This window comes from Lepidochelys olivacea (assembly GCF_965140295.1).
Source record: "Lepidochelys olivacea isolate rLepOli2 genome assembly, chromosome: 5".
Classification (NCBI taxonomy): domain Eukaryota; kingdom Metazoa; phylum Chordata; order Testudines; family Cheloniidae; genus Lepidochelys; species Lepidochelys olivacea.
This window is the reverse complement of record NC_140415.1, coordinates 110,211,322-110,229,784: the sequence shown is the minus strand read 5'-3', so window position 1 is coordinate 110,229,784 and position 18,463 is coordinate 110,211,322. Positions and strand designations below refer to the sequence as shown.

Here is an 18,463-nt window from a genome sequence, read left to right as displayed (position 1 = left end):
TGGAACTCATTGCCAGGGGGTCGTTGTGAAGATCAAAAGTATAACTCAGTTCAAAAAAGAATTTGATAAGTTCATGGAGGATAGGTCCATCAGTGGCTATTAGCCAAGATGGTGAGGAATGCAATCCCATGTTCTGGGTGTCCCTAAATCTCTGACTGCCAGATGCTGGAACTGGATGGCAGGGAATGGATCACTTGATAATTGACCTGTTCTGTTCATTCCCTCTGAAGTATCTGGCAGTAGCCACTGTCAGAAGACAGAATGCTGGGCTAGCTGGACCATAGGTCTGACCCAGTATGGTCATTCTTATGTTCTCATTGAACTTTATTGAATTAAGTGAAAACTTATTGAATTAGGGTTAATGCCATTGTGGTAAAGTGTATTAAAAATGTAAAATGTGTATGTGTTGTGGCATTGCATGTACCTTCTCTAATACAGAAGGGGGACATTTATGAACCTCCTCTGTTTTTAGCCTTTGAAGCCACCCTCTTGGGGAGATATGCATGTACTAGTTCCAACTGGATTCTCCAGAGACCAACAGGCAAAGAAAATACTTTGGATGTTTTTACCTGACACAGGGCCTTCTTCCTGATCCAGCAAATGGACAAGGAATCCTGGTCCAGGGAGGACCCCACTTCTTATGGGGGAAGGACTTGGGCTACTGAGGCCTCATAAGATTGTGTGCTTGTTCTGAGTGGAAGCTTGTAACCGCAAAAGAAACCACTTGGGTGGGGTGGTACCTGGTAAGGTTATTAGGATGCATGTGGGTTCTTTTATTGTTTTTAATATGTTTAATGCTTTTTACCTTAAGAATAAAGTCAGCTTGCTTAGAAAGAACTGTGTGATAACTTTAATCTGTAACAATGACACTGTTATCAGACTCTGAAAGTGAAGAGAAAGCAAGCAGGTCTGTTTAGGCAGAGTATCTTTGCTGAGCAATACACAGTGAAGGCAGGGAACTGTTTATCCTGGGAATACCCCAGTCAGAAGGGAGAGAAATGCATGTCTCTGTCCAGAAAGGCAACAGCTTAGAGGAGATGGAAGTGGATAGTAGGCACCCTCGCTGAACCATGGAAGGAAAATACAAGTATAGTTGCCCTGAACTGCGACGGGCCCTTTAAGTCTTTTTAAATAAATTAGTATTTGAGTCTCTTGTTTTTTCAGACCTTCTAGCTAATAAAGGGCTGGATATATTTAAAACTCATGGAAAATTATTTGAATAGGTGATTTTAAAATAGGTTGTAATTAAGCAAAGTTATCAATGATTGTTGTTTATAGCTGTTATAATGAGTCAGGGCTGGTACAACAGCTCAAGCCATTCTTAAGTAGAGTCATTAATTCTACTGGCTGAAATGAAAGATTGAAATGAGTGGACATGTACACATGCACCAAGAGTTTTCATTGTTATCCTTTGTACAGACAGAGAACATGCATTGGATTGGCTCCATACCCTTGGATCTAAGTCACTGGGCTGTATCCTGTTCCCCTGCTGCAGTCTTGTATTGTTGGGTCTTGTCAGAGGCTGCAGAGCACAGATACTGCTATATTTCTCCAGCGGCAGAGTCTTTACTCTCTCTCCCACAAGGAGCATGTGATGGTATCAGGCCTGTCACCAAAGAGAGCCTCTTTTGAAAACGGTAACAAAATGATCAGGTAAGAGATGCTCCCACACATCCATTCTGCAGGATTTTCTTTGTCTACAAGAAGCTTATGTTCAAAATATATAAGATTTGAACAGAGAATTTTGGAACACCTAAAAAATTAATAATAGTGTTATGAAAAGAAACAGGCTTCCTAAAATATGAATTAAGAACCTATGGCAAGAAATCCTCTGTTTGTATGCTATTGCCACCTGACTGGTGGCATGGAAGTTATATCCATAGAGATTAATGGTAATTCCATTATGGAAAGTGGAGCATTTTTTCATTCATGTGAAATTTTGGGTCTGGTTTTTGTCTTGTTTCCATTCAGGCATTTTCATTCCTTGATGATGTGGGAGACTGTGCATCCATCTTCTCAGATTGCTCTGTTCAAAACATACTGTATGAGAGAGGACAAAACAAAACCAGGAGGCAGAGATGAAATAGCTATTTCCTCTCAAGCATTTTATTATTATTGTTTTTACTTTTTGGAAGTGCTATACAGAAAATTTCCATCAGGTGATGTCAGCCTAGTTTTCCTTTTCTTTATTTCATTTTCTTTGGATACAAACAGTACAACAAAACAAGCAACAAACATACCTGAAAAGGATTTAGTGAAATAAATATGTTGTTTTAAAGATCCTGTCAACTCCACTCACTAGAGAATTTGCAGATAAACGTCTCCCTTTTATGAAGCTAATAAAAACATCACATGAGAAAGGCCAGTATTAGTTTCTAGTGGGAATCAAAGGGATTCTCATTCTCTGCTGCCTTTTGCTTTATGTAGTCTTTCATTCCTGTGCAGAATGGCGATGAGACAATTTGAAATGTTAGGGCTTGTCTACACTGGCATTTTACAGTGCTGCAACTTTCTTGCTCAGGGGTGTGAAAAAACACTCCTCTGAGCGCTGTAACGTGGCAGTGTAGACAGTGCTGGGAAGTACGCCCCTCGTGGAGGTGGGTTTGAGTCTCAACCATGTCCTCAAATTGTGTGTGTGGTGTACTAACCTTATCTTTGTCATAGTGTTTGAGACAGTATCTTAGCTGCAAATATTAATTCAAAAGGCAGCATGGGCAGTGTAATTTTACTTTTATGTAATTAAGAAATATTTACTCCACAGAACGGCTTGACTGTAGTATTCCTGCACTTTCACAGACACTAATGTCCCGTAGCATTCCATTAGGACTGAAATCTGATTTGTATTGTATTGATGATCATAAAGAAGGAAATGAAACAATTGTATGGGACACTTTTTTCCACACATGTAAACTATCATTTTTAAACATATGGAATAGATCTTAATTGAAGTATACATTATAGCAACAATGAAATCTCAGTGAAATAACTCACAGAAGATCATTTGTTCTAGTTGAAGCCAATTTTGACATAATTTTTAATTTGTTTATGTTGGCCCCAGCCTATTACTCCCCTTTGCAAATAAACGAGGAAATACAATTTCACACTTTATTCTTCCCAGTTTGGTAGCCTTGTATAAGGGTTTGTTTACAGTGGGAAAATAAGGCCTTGTCTACACTCAAACTTAGGTTAACATAGCTTCGACACTCAGGAGTGTGAAAAATCCACACACTCTGAACACTGTAGTTATGCTTATCTAACCCCCAGTGTAGACACAGCTAGGTCGATGGAAGAATGCTTCTGTCAAGCTACTTACAGTCACTTGGGAGGTGGAATTCCTACAGTAACGGAAAATCTCTTCCATTGCTGTAGTCTGCGTCTACACTACAGGGATACCGCAGCATACTGTGGCACTATAGTTATGCCGCTGTAGCATTTTAAAATGTGTTAGCTAATATGTTCTGTTTGACACATTTTTAAACACCACATAGCACATAGTGTAGACAAAGGCAATGGTGTCTATGAAGGTGTTGGTTGGTTGTGGTTAATCCCAGATGAAGATTGTCTTTGTCTAGGTAAGTCCTAATTGGTGTTTACAAATGCTACCATGTTTCAAAACATCACTTGTGTTTCCAGTTTATGGGAAATGTTTGGGAAGACTATTGAAAGAGGAAGGTAGCGGACAAAGGAGCATAACACTAAAAGTTATCCAGCAGGCAACCATTAGAAAATGCAGCTGAAATGTCCTGAAATGAGTTTTACAAGCAATTTTTACTATGCTAAATCATACTTGTTTCACCATACAGATTCAAAAAGAGTTTCCATATCTGGTCATAAATTATTTATTGAGCAGCAACAGTCTGCTCAATCTTTTACAAAATATAGAGGAAGGCTGTCCCTTCCCCAAAATTCTTACAGTCAAAGGGCCTGATTCTGTACTCACATTGAGGAGCACTGACTCATGGAAGTAGGCCCACTGAAATCAATGGAATTATTTGTGTGATTAAATTAATGAAGCATGAAGTAGAGAATATAAAAGTCTGACATAACGTACACTTCAGCAGAAGGTAGGTTTATCACGTTAGTGCAGTGCTGGGTTTTTTGAAGTGTTTAATTTCTAAATAAATATTAGTACTTTGTGTGGCTTACTAATGCTTCAGGGAAAAGAGTCTGTTTTGAGGCAAGACTTGAAAGAGGAGTTTGTAAACATCTCCAGTATTGGAAAACAAGTGAGACTAGGCATGAGGTGAGAGCATGGAAGAAGTCACAGAGGTGAGAGTGGGGAGAAGCTACAAAAGGGGTGACTAGGCACAAAGAGCAGAGGAAAAAGAGGACTGTAGAGTTGTGCTTGGTGTGAAAGGTTGGAGGAAACTGAAGAGGGAAGTGATATGGTGTATTGTATGTACAAACCTTACATGGGGTCAGGGAGGGAAGGGGTTAATGCTCTACAGGAGCTGTGGTTGACTCCTCCCTTTAACATCTGCTAGAAATCAATCCTGCCCACTAGAATCAAAGGAACAAGAAATAAGAATGAAGGAGCAGGCTTACTAAGTGGTGGGATAATTCTCTTGTTATGCCTGGGAGGATATGTATTAGGTATTTGAAAATAAAAATCTTCCTGGAAGAGAGAGAATCAGTGAGGCTTCCAGGAGGTGAAGGGACTTGGTAATGGGGAAGACTGGCCAGTATCCCTAAGACAAGGGAAAATCTAGAGATCGGTTGATTCCCCCCCGCTCCTCTTCTGCTAGGGACCTATGAACTGTATACAAGCCTAGTAAATGTGAGAGATTGTTAAGACATCCCTGAGGGATTGGGCAAGTCTAGGAATGTAAGAATTTTTGTCCCTTTGAAACTGATGCCCTACTTTGTCTAGCTTAAGGTGCTGATCTTCTGTTGATTCCCTAAGAGTACTATTTTGACAGGAGTTTTTTCCTATCTTGTTCTAAATTGAGTTTTTCTGTGGTTCCTGTTAGCTATTTCCTGATAAAGTACCTGCACATGTGGGCAGTGTGATGACTAATGCAAGCTTGCAATTTATTGGATCTAATAATAGCAATGTCTTCAAAACTTGGCTATCCTATTAAGAATTTGATCTGTTGTTCAGTGTTAGGTATTGACTTAATCAAAAGATGACTGACCTTGCTTCAAGGTAGTTCTAATGCACCATTTGCACTGAATGAGGGAGATGCTGCCTTGTATACGTGTAGGCCTAAGTTTTCAAATACAGTTAGGGACTTGGAGTGTGTCAATCTTGAGGTGACTAACCTGAGGTACTATAAAGAAGCCCCCTTTCAAGTTCACTCAGGTTGCTTACCCAAAATCATTTACTTTTCAAAATGTAGGTTGCACAAGAACTTTGCATGCACACAAGCTGGGAATGCATGTTTGTATGGGTAAAAATGCTAGCTACTGTATTCAGAAGCTGCAATAATATTCTAACACTAAGGAGGCTCATGCTAGTCAGCACATTAATAACAGGATGTGACACTCCCAACAGTGGCATAAGAGTGTGAGTACCAACCTCAGGGCAGACTGTTTAAAAAAGCAGAACTCACAACCAATTTGAGATTTGTGCCCTGAACTAAAATTTCACTAACTAGCTGCAGCAAGTGCAAACTCCTCAGGCACTTTAATAGCTTTAACATAGAGTCATAGACAGTCCCCTTGGATTCTCCATCTATCTTGCTATGCAAGTCTCTGTGATAGATGGCCCTTAAGACAAGGAATCACAGCAATATTCAGGTTACTCCTAGCCCTAAAAGGTCAGTTGTGCCTTAGATCTCACACCACGGACAAAGCTTGTAACCAATCCTGTAATAAATCATATGAAGATTTATTAAATAGAGAAAATTACAGAATTATTTACAAGGCTAAAGCAAGTGAATGTAGAAACATGAATGAGTTAGTCTTAGGATTTAAAAGGTAATGGAGGCTTTTATAATCAGCAGGTTCTGTTTGTTCTTTAGGGATAACCCCAGGCTAACCAAAGCAATGAAAGCCCACCTCCTCAGAAAGCAGCCCATGGAAGCTGGGAAAAGTCAGAGCTTCTGAACCAATAAAAAGCCAAGGATCTTTTCCCCAAAAGGGAGATGGTGTAAAAGACTGAGGGGAAAAATGTTGCTGACTCTCCCAATCTTCAGATGGGGAACCCTGGGGGGGAAATTGAGGGCTCAGCCAGAGCTCTCAGCTTATCCTCAGTAAATGCCAGTTTCTGCTCATACCAGGCACCCCAAACTGTGCATACTCCCTTAGAAAAATTTGTGGGGCAGGAGGAAAGATGAGAATGCTAGGCCAGAGATACTCCTTGCTAGAGCAGGAGCCAAGTTCTTAAGAAGAAAAGAAACAATGAGTAATCTGGGTAATGTTGAGGCATCCTCATGTGTAGACTTTTAATCCTCCTTGTGCAGAAACCCGATGGTTTTGAAGGGATCTATATGCTTTTGTTTTCTGCACCCCTCTCTTCTTTTCCAAATGGGGTAATTAAATACTGTAATCCTAACTACTATGTTGGCCCTTCTGTAGGGGGACTCATTCATTGTGGGTGGGGAAGTGAGGGAAGATGGCCTTGTGGGATCTGGTATACTGCTTGTAGTAATTACTTAGTCAGTTCCTCCTTACAGTTTTCTTCCTTTTCTTTCTCCATGATAGTATTCTTACCCCATTGGGGTGAACTATGGGCCTTCTGTATCTAACTGTGTTTTGTTGGCCCTTTAGATTGTAACCCTTCTTCTCATTTGAGTAAGGGGGTTACTCCATCTGTAAAAAGGGGATACAAATTGTTTAGTTATGAGAAGTAACTAATGTAAAGGCAAAAAGTACTCTGCATACGAAGTGTAACAAGTTTAGGTGGAGCTGGGAAAGGCCTACCAATTAGCACATGGCGCTGAAAAGTTGTGTGCACTGACTCAACTGGAAGGCATGTATGGGCCTGCAAACTGCATCTATAGAGTAAAATAGCACTCTGTGTTTTTCAGATCTGTCCTAGAGAGCTATACTGGTATAGATGGGTTTTCACTGGCAACTTGATGCAAAAGCTTTCTTGCGGAAGACTATATAAGAGCAGCTGGCAGTTTACTTATCCATCCATACTGTCAAACCTGTGTATAGCTGAATCTAAGAAAAGATATCAGATTATAGTTAAATCTGAAAGGCATTGGGGGATGGGGAAGGGAGAAGGAGAAGATGACAGCCACGGTCTCCACTGCTTATGAAAACAAAAGGTAACAGAACTCTTTGAAGCCCAACTGGCAGGGATGGGGGGTCATGCAACAGGGAAGTGCTCATTTTAGGGCTGTACTTCTCTATCTACCCCTTCTCCCCCAATACTTTTTGTGAACTCTGCTTTATCTAGCTTGGGATGGGCTAGGAGTAGACAGATCTCATCTCTCTGGGATGTTGCTGCCTGCCTACTTTTGACTGCTGAGGACCTGAGCCTTCTGGGTGGTGAGTGGCTTTTCCATACATCCTCTGTTCCCATTGACAGAGGGTTGAGGGACGTCTGCTCTTGCAGTCTGCTCTGCAGGGAGTTGCAGATGCTCAAAACATCTTGAGATTTGGCCCCTTGTGGGAGAGTCTACCAAGTAGTCCTGCTAATGAACCATTTTAGATATGGTTTGGTTAACAGCAAGCATTCAGTCATGAGTCAGGCAGCAACATGAAACTCAGAACAACTTAATCTTATTTGCCTTGTGGTTATTTAACTGTAAGAGTTAAAAGCTTTTCTCTGCAATCATGAGAGCTAGAAATTTTTTTAAAGAGTGAAATTCTCATGAAATTACCTGGTTATAAGAAAATCACCAAATACTCCAAGACTCATGATTGCCAAGAGTTGACAATACTAGACTTACATGTACATGTTACTTGCATGTGCACAGCCCCTTAGAGTTCACTGCAAGATTGGGGTCTGAATAAGGACATTAAAATTTTGGACCATGGAAAGAGGGAGTTTTCAATCCCCAAAACCAGTAAAAAATACTTCCATTAGTTTGTCTCCTCCTCCGCCCCCCATATTCTAATAGAAGCAGCAGTCACTGATTTATTTTAAACAAGCATCCCAAACATTTTATCATTGGAGGAGTGAATAAGTGCCTGAAAGTGAATGATCACGAGCTAGTCTATTTTAATTGTCCACAGGGAAGTTCCACCAGTAAACAAGGCAGACTTTAGAAATTCTTTGGGTTGTAAGAGCTCTGTGTAAGCTTGAAAGCTTGTCTCTCACCAGCAGAAGTTGGTCCAGTGAAAGATCTTACCTCACCCAATTCTTCTTTCTAGGATCCTGGGAGGGACACTGCTACAACACTGCATACGCTAATATGCAAACTAATTTTATCGGTATGCAAATTGCAATATGTTACCGTTATCCCTTCTTGAACTGCTGTTTTACCTCACAGGGAACTGCTTTTTAAAATAGACGATGTTGTTCAACCTGGCTTATCTTTCTTTTCTCCTGACCTTTCTGACCCTTTCGGATACAGTTTGGGGGCTACAATCATGAGCGCCAGCAACTTCATTTTCATTTTAAAACGAAAGCTACTTGGCGTGCAGTCGTCAGTATCTTGCAGACTGAGGCTTAAAAAACCGCCCCGAGGCTCAGACCCGTGGTGATAAAATCAGGCGAGCTGGCGGCGTGGCTGCAGTTGTTGCCGCAGGGGACAGAGCTGCAGCACGGGGAGGCGAGGCGAGGCGAGGCGCTCGCCCGTGGCGGCTGGCTGGGCTGTGTGATTTGCAGGCTGGCTGCTGAAGTGGGGACATGGGTGGCCCTCCGGGAACAGGTGCTGGCGGCTAAGCCCGGCGCGGGGCGGGGGAGGGGAACGACCTGGCGCCCGCAGGGGGAAAGCTCCATCCGCGGAGCAAAGTACTCAAAGCAACAGCGTCCCCCCTGTGGGAGGGACTTGGCATGCAAATGAGGAGGCGGGTCCCAAAGGTAGGGCATGAGAGGGGCCAAGCCACAGGAGGCTGCCGGGCGTGGGCTATGCAAATGAGGGGGCGGGACAGGGCCGTGGGAGCGGCTCCCTCTTCCCCGCTGGGCCGGCGAAGGGTGGCCGCGGACTCTACGCCGGCGATCGCAGGGAAGGGGGCAGCGGGCAGCGCCTGGCGCGAGAGTGAAGCGGCCGCGGAGGGAGGCGCCGCCGCCGCCAGCCAGCCGGCCGGCCGGCCGTTGAGAGAAGCCGGCGGCCCCGCGCGCGGGTAGCGCGAACATGGCGTGCGCGGGCAGCGCAGCGGAGGAGGGCGCTGGCGAGGAGGTAACCCGGCCCGGCGAGTAGGGTTCCCCGGGGCTCCGCGCCCCCCGCCCCGAGCGGGGTCCGGCCCCGCGCCCCCCAGCCGCTGCCCTGGGCGGCCGGCCGGCGGGCAGGGCGCGGCCAACAGGTGGGGAGAGCGCGGGCAGGAGGCGCCCTGAGGCGGGGGGAGGCCCGCCGACGTCGGCGGCCCCTTTGGCCCGGGGAGTCCTGAGCGGGGAAGCCGCGAGCTGGCAGCCCCGGGGGAGCGCGGCGCTGCTCCGCGACCTGCCCCTGCTCCGGAGGGGCTGTTAAGACGCTCGGTCTCCCCCGTCCGCCTCCCTCTATCCATCCCTGCGGCCGCTTCCCCTCTCCCCGCGTTCGTCCTGCTCTCTCCCCCCGGGGATGTGGCGCTTCCTCTGGCGGCTCCGTAGGGCGCTGCGGGTAACGAGGCGGCGGCTGGGTCGGCGCCTCTGTCAGTGGCCGTGGTCGGCGCCATAGAATCGCTGTCAAGCGGGAGCGCGAGCCGGAGAGAGGGAGTCGGGGAAACGAAACTTGATGCTGAAACGGACACTACCTGCGTTTCGCTGCCCCTGTCATTCTCTGTAGGCGGCTGAGAGGGACGTGGGCAAACAATACCACTTCTGTCTGAGTCACGCACCTAGTTTTGTTATAAGCGGTAACTTTCCTCCTCTCCTGTTTTTAGGTCTGTTGGCTAGTGAAACTGACTATTCAGAGTAATGATAATTTGCACAGACTTTCCTGTTTTCGGAGCATCTGGGAGCTACAGAGAGTAACGTTGCAAACCAAGAAATAAATAAATGCAACAATTGGCAGGGCTACTCCATAACAGTTGTAGTACCGGCTTTCAACTCTTTTATAACTTACAGTCTAGTCTGTTTACTCTTTAAAGGTACTAAGTGGGTACAGGGAAAATAAGAGGGGAGTGGGGATCTTCCCTATTAATCCTGAGTATTATGTCTTTCATCAGAGAGTGTTTACTAATTTAATGTTCATGCTGTTTTTGTGAAAACATGAAGTATGAACATATAAGAATAGGTGTTGAGGGAGCTGCTGGAATCTCCTGGTTCAGGACAGCGCTGCATTGGTTTTCATTTGGCTCACATTTTGAGGGCTAGAAACAACTTCAAAACAAACACAAAACTGAAGTTCTAGAGCATAGTTCTGTAACCAGGGGTGGATTTGGTGTGACAGGGGGGCGGACACTGAATTCTCACCTTGGACTTCTCTGCTTTTAGCCTTTGTTTCAAATTTTTGTTTCCTGTCTTGCTGTGGTTTGCACTCTGTCTCCTTGGTTCTGTTATTCTCCCTTCTTTTTGCAGTACTACTTAAGTCTCCCTGTCAGTCAGTGGTTGGCTCATGCCCTGAAGTAAGGAGGAATTTATTTTATCTTGTGTGATACTAGGTGTTCTCATCTAAATAAATGTCTAACTTTTTGATTTCTGCTAAGCTCTTTGGTCCAATGATATTTCATGGCAGGCCAATTATGAGTTGTATTTTTAAACAAGCACTTTCTTGCGTTAGTTTTAAACATATTGCCTTTCAATTTAATTGAGTACCCTACTCTATTCCTATGGTTTATACTGTTCTTTGGATAGCCACCTCTCAACTAAATAGTCTGAATTTTTTTCACACTCTTCAGACAGCCTCTCCAGTGTTCTGATTACTTTATTTCCTGTTTCTGGACTTCTGTGTCTTCTGTATCTTCTGTTGAGATTATGAAACACTATTCCAGGTGAGGATGTGCCATTTTCTTCTAATATTTTTCTATTCCAGTCTTTAAACATTCCAATATTAACTACTTTTTTGTGATTCCCACTGACTTTCAGCAAAAGCTTTAACTGAACTATCTACAAGGGTGCCCAAGTTAGCTTTCTGTGTGGTTAATTCCTTTCAGTCCTCCTGAATTCCAGCTTAAACTTTGATAATACTTCATGTTCCTTTCTATTGGCTTCACTTTCATTTTCTGAAGTATGCCTATCTAGTGTAACCTCTTGACTTTTGCCATTCAACCATACTCTTTGTCCTCCCCCAACCCCTTGCCTGCCTTGTACTCAGCCTACTTCCTTGTGACTGTTGTGGTATGAGTATTTCAAGGCAGTTCTGCTAGGGAAGCACAGATGAGCCTTCTTATAAAGGGGAAGGGAGCTTGGGTAAATGTGTACCTATGTTGTTCCTTATAAGCATTTTTTACATTTCATTGCCCAAGATCTCCTCTTCCTCCTTTCCCCATTTGAAAATGGTATCTGTCCCATCTGCAAGTTTAGAAAACAAAGGCACTGATGTTTAACTGCTTGCTTAAGTTTTAAAATGTTAGAAAATTAGTATGACAAAGTGGTTGAGGTAATATCTTTTATTGGACCAACTTCTGTTGGTGAGAGAGACAAGCTTTCAAAAGGTGTGTAAGCTCAAAAACTTCTCTCACCAACAGAAAGTGGTCCAATAAAAGATATTACCTAACCCACCTTGTCTAATATCCTGGAACCAACACAGTTATAACACACAATATAGAAAAATAGTAGGATAGTCAGAATTACATAATCTACTTAAGATCAGTGTCCTCAGTTTCGATAGAGGTGGAAGAAAGATGGCATCCACTTTTCCATTCTTTGGCTCATTGGATTAGGCTGCTGGGACCACTTGGAGTTCTTTGTTCCCCTGAATAGGGCTGTCCCTCTCATCCTCTTCAGCAACCTTGCTGAAACTTTCATGGAGGTACTCTGCAATCCTCTCCCAAACATTTCTGGGAATGGTGGCCTTGTTTCTCTCCTGTTGCAGGGGAACTTTCCCCTACGCGTGCTGCTGTGAACTGTGCTATCACAGGATTAACCACAATGCACAACATGTTTTGTAACATGAATGAAACATCGTAGTATGTTTTTAATACCTAAATGTGAATGTTTGTTTATTTGGTGTTTTTAAAGTACGTCACCCCTTTAAAGTGCTGCTAAAATGTTTTTACCATGTGCTGTTCTCTGTTTCTTTGCATATGTAGGGGCCACTCTGACCTGCTGAGTCAGGCAATTAACAGTTAATTTGTAGTCCCTAGCCCAGGCTTCCTGGCTAGGGTGGACAGTACTCAGTCAGGTTTCAGAGTAGCAGCCATGTTAGTCTGTATCCGCAAAAAGAAAGAGTACTTGTGGCACCTTAGAGACTAACACATTTATTTGAGGATAAGCTTTTGTGAGCTACAGTTCACTTCATAGGATGCATGCAGTGGAAAATACAGTGGGGAAATTTTATATACACAGAGAACATGAAACAATGGGTGTTACCATCACTCTTGTTAGAGAACATGAAACAATGGGTGTTACCATACACGCTGTAACAAGAGTGATGGTAACACCCATTGTTTCATGTTCTCTGTGTATATAAAATCTCCCCACTGTATTTTCCACTGCATGCATCCGATGAAGTGAGCTGTAGCTCACAAAAGCTTATCCTCAAATAAATGTGTTAGTCTCTAAGGTGCCACAAGTACTCTTTTTCTTTTTACTCTCAGTCAATGGCTCTGGCCCTCCAGGCAGGACAGAGCAATAGCAATCAGATAGTTGTTAGCCTATCTTTCTGGCTAAGGCAGACAGCAAACACAGTCAATGGTTCTGGCCTTCCAGGTGGGGCAGAAAAGTAGGCAATTAAGCAGTCTGTAGCCTCACCTCCTGGCTAAGGCAGACAGCACATACAGTCTAGGGGCTTGGGTTGGGGTTGACAGGAGGAGTTAGGGGGATCCAAGCCCACTCTACTTCACCAGGTCCTAGCCCAGGGCCCCTGTCAGTGGCAGGGGATCCCACCATTGGGTCAGCAAGGATCCTGCCAAAACACATTGACTCATACTGCAACAGCACAACCTGACCAAGGTCTGGTTCCCCTGGGCTACTTCCTACTCTAGTCCATTCGTGTGGGTCTGTAGCTTGCAGGTCCTCAGTGTCCTTGGGGTAAGTGGTGTGCGGCAATCCCAGCAGCTCCTCTCAGCCTCCTCCAAGGGCAGGGTGTCTCAGCTCAGGGTCTAGTCCACAGTCCTACAGAAGGCTAAAGACATCTGTCTCATTCATTGTCTCCAGGCCAACTGAGCTGTGTACATTCAACAGCTGCTAGTTGAATCTTTCTTTAGTGCTGTGAAGATGGGGAGTGTACAGCTTCAGGAGCCAGGGAAGCAAAGGGTAGGCTGGGTTCCCTGGATCACTATTTCAACCTTTCAGCCTTGTCAATGGGAATGCACCAGTTGGGGAAGAACAGTATCTCTGCTTGCAGCTTTTGGAAAAGTTCTGTGTTCTTAAAGATGTAAGCATCATGTACTTTCCCTGACTAGCCCACATGGTCATTGAAGTACCCTCACTGATTCACTAGGACTTGCATAACGATGGAAAAATACCTATCTATGTACTTGCTAGCAAGGTGGGATGGTGCCAGAATAAGGCTGTGTGTACTGTTTATGCCCCAGTTTGGGCACCCCATTGCTGAAAATCCATCTTCTCTTTCCTGCACATTGCCTAAAGTCTCAGTCGTGGGCAGTAGGATATGCTTAATGGCCTTGCACACTTGGATTTTTGAACTCCAAAGTGAGTAGCCTCTGACCGATAGCAATCCAGCATTGTGTGACTGCCAGTTGCTTCTCCACTGCCAAAGCAGTTGTCCGTCTGGTTTCCTTGCTCTGAATGCTGAGGTGGGCACAGAACACAGATTGAGGAATGTGGCCTTTCTCATCTGAAAGTTCTTCACTATTGCTATGATCCCTATGGTGCAATCCCATTTATCTGTGCTTGTATCTTGGGCCCAGAAGTGACAATCCACCATGGATAGCTATTCCAGGAATGCCAGCAGCAACATGCTATTTTTATTCACTATGTCCATTAGTATCCAGTCATTGTGGTTGAACGTCACCTCTTCATCCTCCTCGCACTCGCTGTTGTAGTAATACTCATTGAAGGTACGCAAGTACAATAGAATTACACATGCTGTATTAACAACAGTTATAAGAATTGTGCTGAGCTGTGCAAGGTCCATGCTTCTGCTAGAGAAATGGCAGAGACCAAAAAGCAACATACAGTACTGTAGGAGTTTTAAAAAAGATGCAAAAATTATGGGATAGAACAAGCACTATGCTATGTTGAAAGTAGTATTGTGGGAATCCCTGGGCAAATTGCTGGTTTTCCAGAAAGCAATGGGAAAATATCCCATAAGACTTTGTGCCATATGGGGTTGCGCAGCACCCTGGGATACCTCCCTATGTGCTCTGCAGTTTTCATCAACCCAACCACTCGTGCAGTAGCGCCAATGCAAGCAGCCCAATGTACGCGCACATCCAGGCAATATCTAAAAGTCAGTGGCTATATGCCGACGGAACTTGCATTAACCAAACTTTGTAGTGTAGGCATGGCCTCAGAGTTCAGGAATACAGATGGAAAATGCACTTCAGAGTTTTTGGACTTATTTGTTAGTGAAGGCTAAAGTTTGCAAAACAGTTTCATTCGATGAATCCTGCATTCAGTGGCACACAATTCCAAATGCTTCTGTTGATCTGAAGTTTTCAATGTATGTTCTCCACCAAAGAATCTTGTGAAAGTTGAAGAAAATCCAGGTAGCCCTATAAATCTTGAAGTGGAAAAATAAATCTTTGCCCATTGAAAATGCAATAGTAGGAAAACTATGAAATCTCTGAATACGATGATAGGTTTCAGAGTGGTAGCCGTGTTAGTTTCTATCAGCAAAAACAACAAGGAGTCCTTGTGGCACCTTAGACTAAAATAAATTTGTTAATCGCTCAGGTGCCACAAGGACTCATTGTTTTTGCTGAATACAATGAGGAATCTGTCTGGACTATGTCTGACCAAAATTGGGGGAGGAGGAGAAGGGAAGATGTTTGTATAATAAAGCAATTGAGAAGTTGTTAGATGCATATGAGTGTTTTTTGTTTTGTTTTTAATAGGAGAGTCTAATGTGCCCTTTTTGTCTTCCATTCTCTTCATTCCACCCCCACCACATTGCTTAGGGTATGTCTACACTATGAAAATTAGGTTGAATTTATAGAAGTCAGTTTTGTAGAAAGCGTTTTTATACAGTTGATTGTGTGTGTCCCCACACAAATGCTCTAAGTGCATGTAGTCGGCGGAGTGTGTCCACAGTACTGAGGCAACCGTCGACTTCTGGAGCGTTGCACTGTGGGTGGCTATCCCACAGTTCCCGCAGTCTCTGCCGCACATTTAAATTCTGGGTAGAAATCCCAGTGCCTGATGGGGCTAAAACATTGTAGCGGGTGGTTCTGGGTACATATCGTCAGGCCCCCGTTCCCTCCCTCCCTCCGAGAAAGCAAGGGCAGACAATCATTTTGCGCCTTTTTTCTTGTTACCTGTGCAGACACCATACCATGGCAAGCATGGAGCCCGCTCAGCTCGCTGTCACCGTATGTCTCCTGGGTGTTGGCAGATGTGGTACTGCATTGCTACACAGCAGCAGTTTATTGCCTTTTGGCAGCAGACAGTGCAGTATGACTGGTAGCCATTGTCAATGTAGTTCTGGGTGCTCTTTTAACTGGGAACCTGGGCAAACATGGGAGTGACTCAGCCAGGTCATGTCCCTTGTTTTGTCTCGTGGCGATTCAGTCCTATGGGCAGTACACTGTCTTTTAATCTGCAGCTAGCAGAAGATGATGGCCAGTAGTCATATTGCACCGTCTTATGCCGAGCACCCAGGAGATAACGATGGCTAGCAGTCGTACTGCACAGTCTGCTGCCAGCAAGATGTATAAAGATAGATGAAGTGGCTCAAAACAAGAAATAGACCAGATTCGTTTTGTATTCATTTTCTCCTCCCTCCCTCCTTCCCTCTGTGAAATCCAATGGCCTGCTAAACCCAGTTTTGAGTTCTGTTTTGAGTTCTATCCCTGAGGGGGCCATTCAGTTTCTCACAAAGCCACCCCCTTTGTTGATTTTAATTCCCTGTAAGCCAACCCTGTAAGCCATGTCGTCAGTTGCCCCTCCCTCCATCAGGGCAATGGCAGACAATCGTTCCGTGCCTTTTTTCTGTGCAGACACCATACCATGGCAAGCACGGAGCATCAGATCACTTTGGCAATTAGGAGCACATGAAACACTACACGCATTATCCAGCAGTATATGCAGCACCGGAACCTGGCAAAGCGATACCGGGCGAGTAGGCGGCATCAGCGTGGTGATGTGAGTGATGAGGACATGGACACAGACTTCTCTCAAAGCACGGACCCTGCCAATGTGGGCATCATGGTGCTAATGGGGCAGGTTCATATGGAACGCTGATTCTGGGCTTGGGAAACAAGCACAGACTGGTGGGACCTCATAGTGTTTCAGGTCTGGGATGATTCCCAGTGGCTGCGAAACTTTCGCATGCGTAAGGGCACTTTCATGGAACTTTGTGACTTGCTTTCCCCTGAGCTGAGGCGCAAGAATACCAAGGTGAGAACAGCCCTTTCAGTTGAGAAGTGAGTGGCAATAGCCCTGTGGAAGCTTGCAACGCCAGACAGCTACCGGTCAGTCGGTAATCAGTTTGGAGTGGGCAAATCTACTGTGGGGGCTGCTGTGATGAAAGTAGCCAACGCAATCAAAGATCTGCTGATATCAAGGGTCGTGACCCTGGGAAATGTGCAGGTCATAGTGGATGGCTTTGCTGCAATGGGATTCCCTAACTGTGGTGGGGCCATAGACGGAACCCATATCCCTATCTTGGCACCGGAGCACCAAGCCGGCGAGTACATAAACCGCAATGGGTACTTTTCAATAGTGATGCAAGCACTGGTGGATCACAAGGGACATTTCACAAACATCAACGTGGGATGGCCGGGAAAGGTACATGATGTTCGCATCTTCAGGAACTCTGTTTCAAAAGTTGCAGGAAGGGACTTTATTCCCAGACCAGAAAATAACCGTTGGGGATGTTGAAATGCCTATAGTTATCCTTGAGGACCCAGCCTACCCTTTAATGCCACAGCTCATGAAGCCATACACAGGCAGCCTGGACAGTAGTCAGGAGTTGTTCAACTATAGCTGAGCAAGTGCAGAATGGTGGTACAATGTGCATTTGGACATTTAAAAGCGCGCTGGCGCAGTTCACTGACTTGGTTAGACCTCAGCGAAACCAATATTCCCACTGTTATTTCTGCTTGCTGTGCGCTCCACAGTATCTGTGAGAGTAAGGGGGAGACGTTTATGGCAGGGTGGGAGGTTGAGGCAAATTGCCTGGCTGCTGGTTACGCACAGCCAGACACCAGGACGGTTAGAAGAGCACAGGAGGGTGCGGTGCGCATCAGAGAAGTTTTGGAAACCAGTTTCATGACTGGCCAGGCTACGGTGTGAAAGTTCTGTTTTGTTTCTCCTTGATGAAACCCCCTGCCCTTGGTTCACTCTACTTCCCTGTAAGCTAACCACCCTCCCCCTCTTCCCTTCAGTCACTGCTTGCAGAGGCAATAAAGTCATTGTTGCTTCACATTCATGCGTTCTTTATTAATTCATCACACAAATAGGGGGATAACTACCAAGGTAGCCTGGGAGGAGTGATGGAGGAGAGAAGCACCAGGAGGGGTGGTGGAGGAGGGAAGGACAAGGCCACACAGCACTTCAAAAGTTTAAAACTTATTGAATGCCAGCCCTCTGTTGCTTGGGCAATTCTCTGGGGTGGAGTCGCTGGGAGGCTGGAGGCTCCCCCACCGTGTTCTTGGGCATCTGGGTGAGGAAGCTATGGAACTTGGGGAGGAGGGCGGTTGGTTACACAGGGGCTGTAGCAGCAGTCTGTGCTCCTGCTGCCTTTCCTGAAGCTCAACCATACACTGCAGCATGAGAGTTTGATCCTCCAGCAGCCTCAGCATTGAATCCTGCCTCCTCTCATCACGCTGCCACCACCTTTCAGCTTCAGCCCTCTCTTCAACCCGCCACTTACTCTCTTCAGCTCTCCACCTCTCCTCCCAGTCATTTTGTGCTTTCCTGCACTCTGACATTGTCTGCCTCCATGCATTCGTCTGTGCTCTGTCAGTGTGGGAGGGACAGCATGAGCTCAGAGAACATTTCGTTGCGAGTGCTTTTTTTTTCACCTTCTAATCTTTGCTAGCCTCTGGGAAGGAGAAGATCCTGTGATCCTTAAAACGCATGCAGCTGGTGGAGGAAAAAAAAAGGGACAATGGTGTTTAAAAAGACCCATTTTATAGAACAATGGGTACACCCTTTCACAGTAAACCTTGCTGTTAACATTACATACATAACACATGT

The 18,463-nt window shown here is 44.9% G+C and overlaps 1 protein-coding gene across 2 annotated transcripts in view; it reads left to right on the top strand.

The window, feature by feature from the left end:
• The first annotated feature begins 9,003 nt into the window (after positions 1–9,003).
• TTC39B (tetratricopeptide repeat domain 39B) overlaps positions 9,004–18,463 on the top strand; it is a 137,803-nt gene continuing 128,343 nt past the window's right edge. Inside the window, exon 1 of one of the 2 annotated variants that reach the window (XM_084627999.1) lies at positions 9,004–9,239. In XM_084627999.1, the coding sequence (XP_084484125.1) occupies positions 9,195–9,239 (45 nt within the window). In that variant the 5' untranslated portion in view covers positions 9,004–9,194. The remainder of the gene's footprint in view (positions 9,240–18,463) is intronic. The other variant, XM_084628000.1, reaches the window with a different exon arrangement.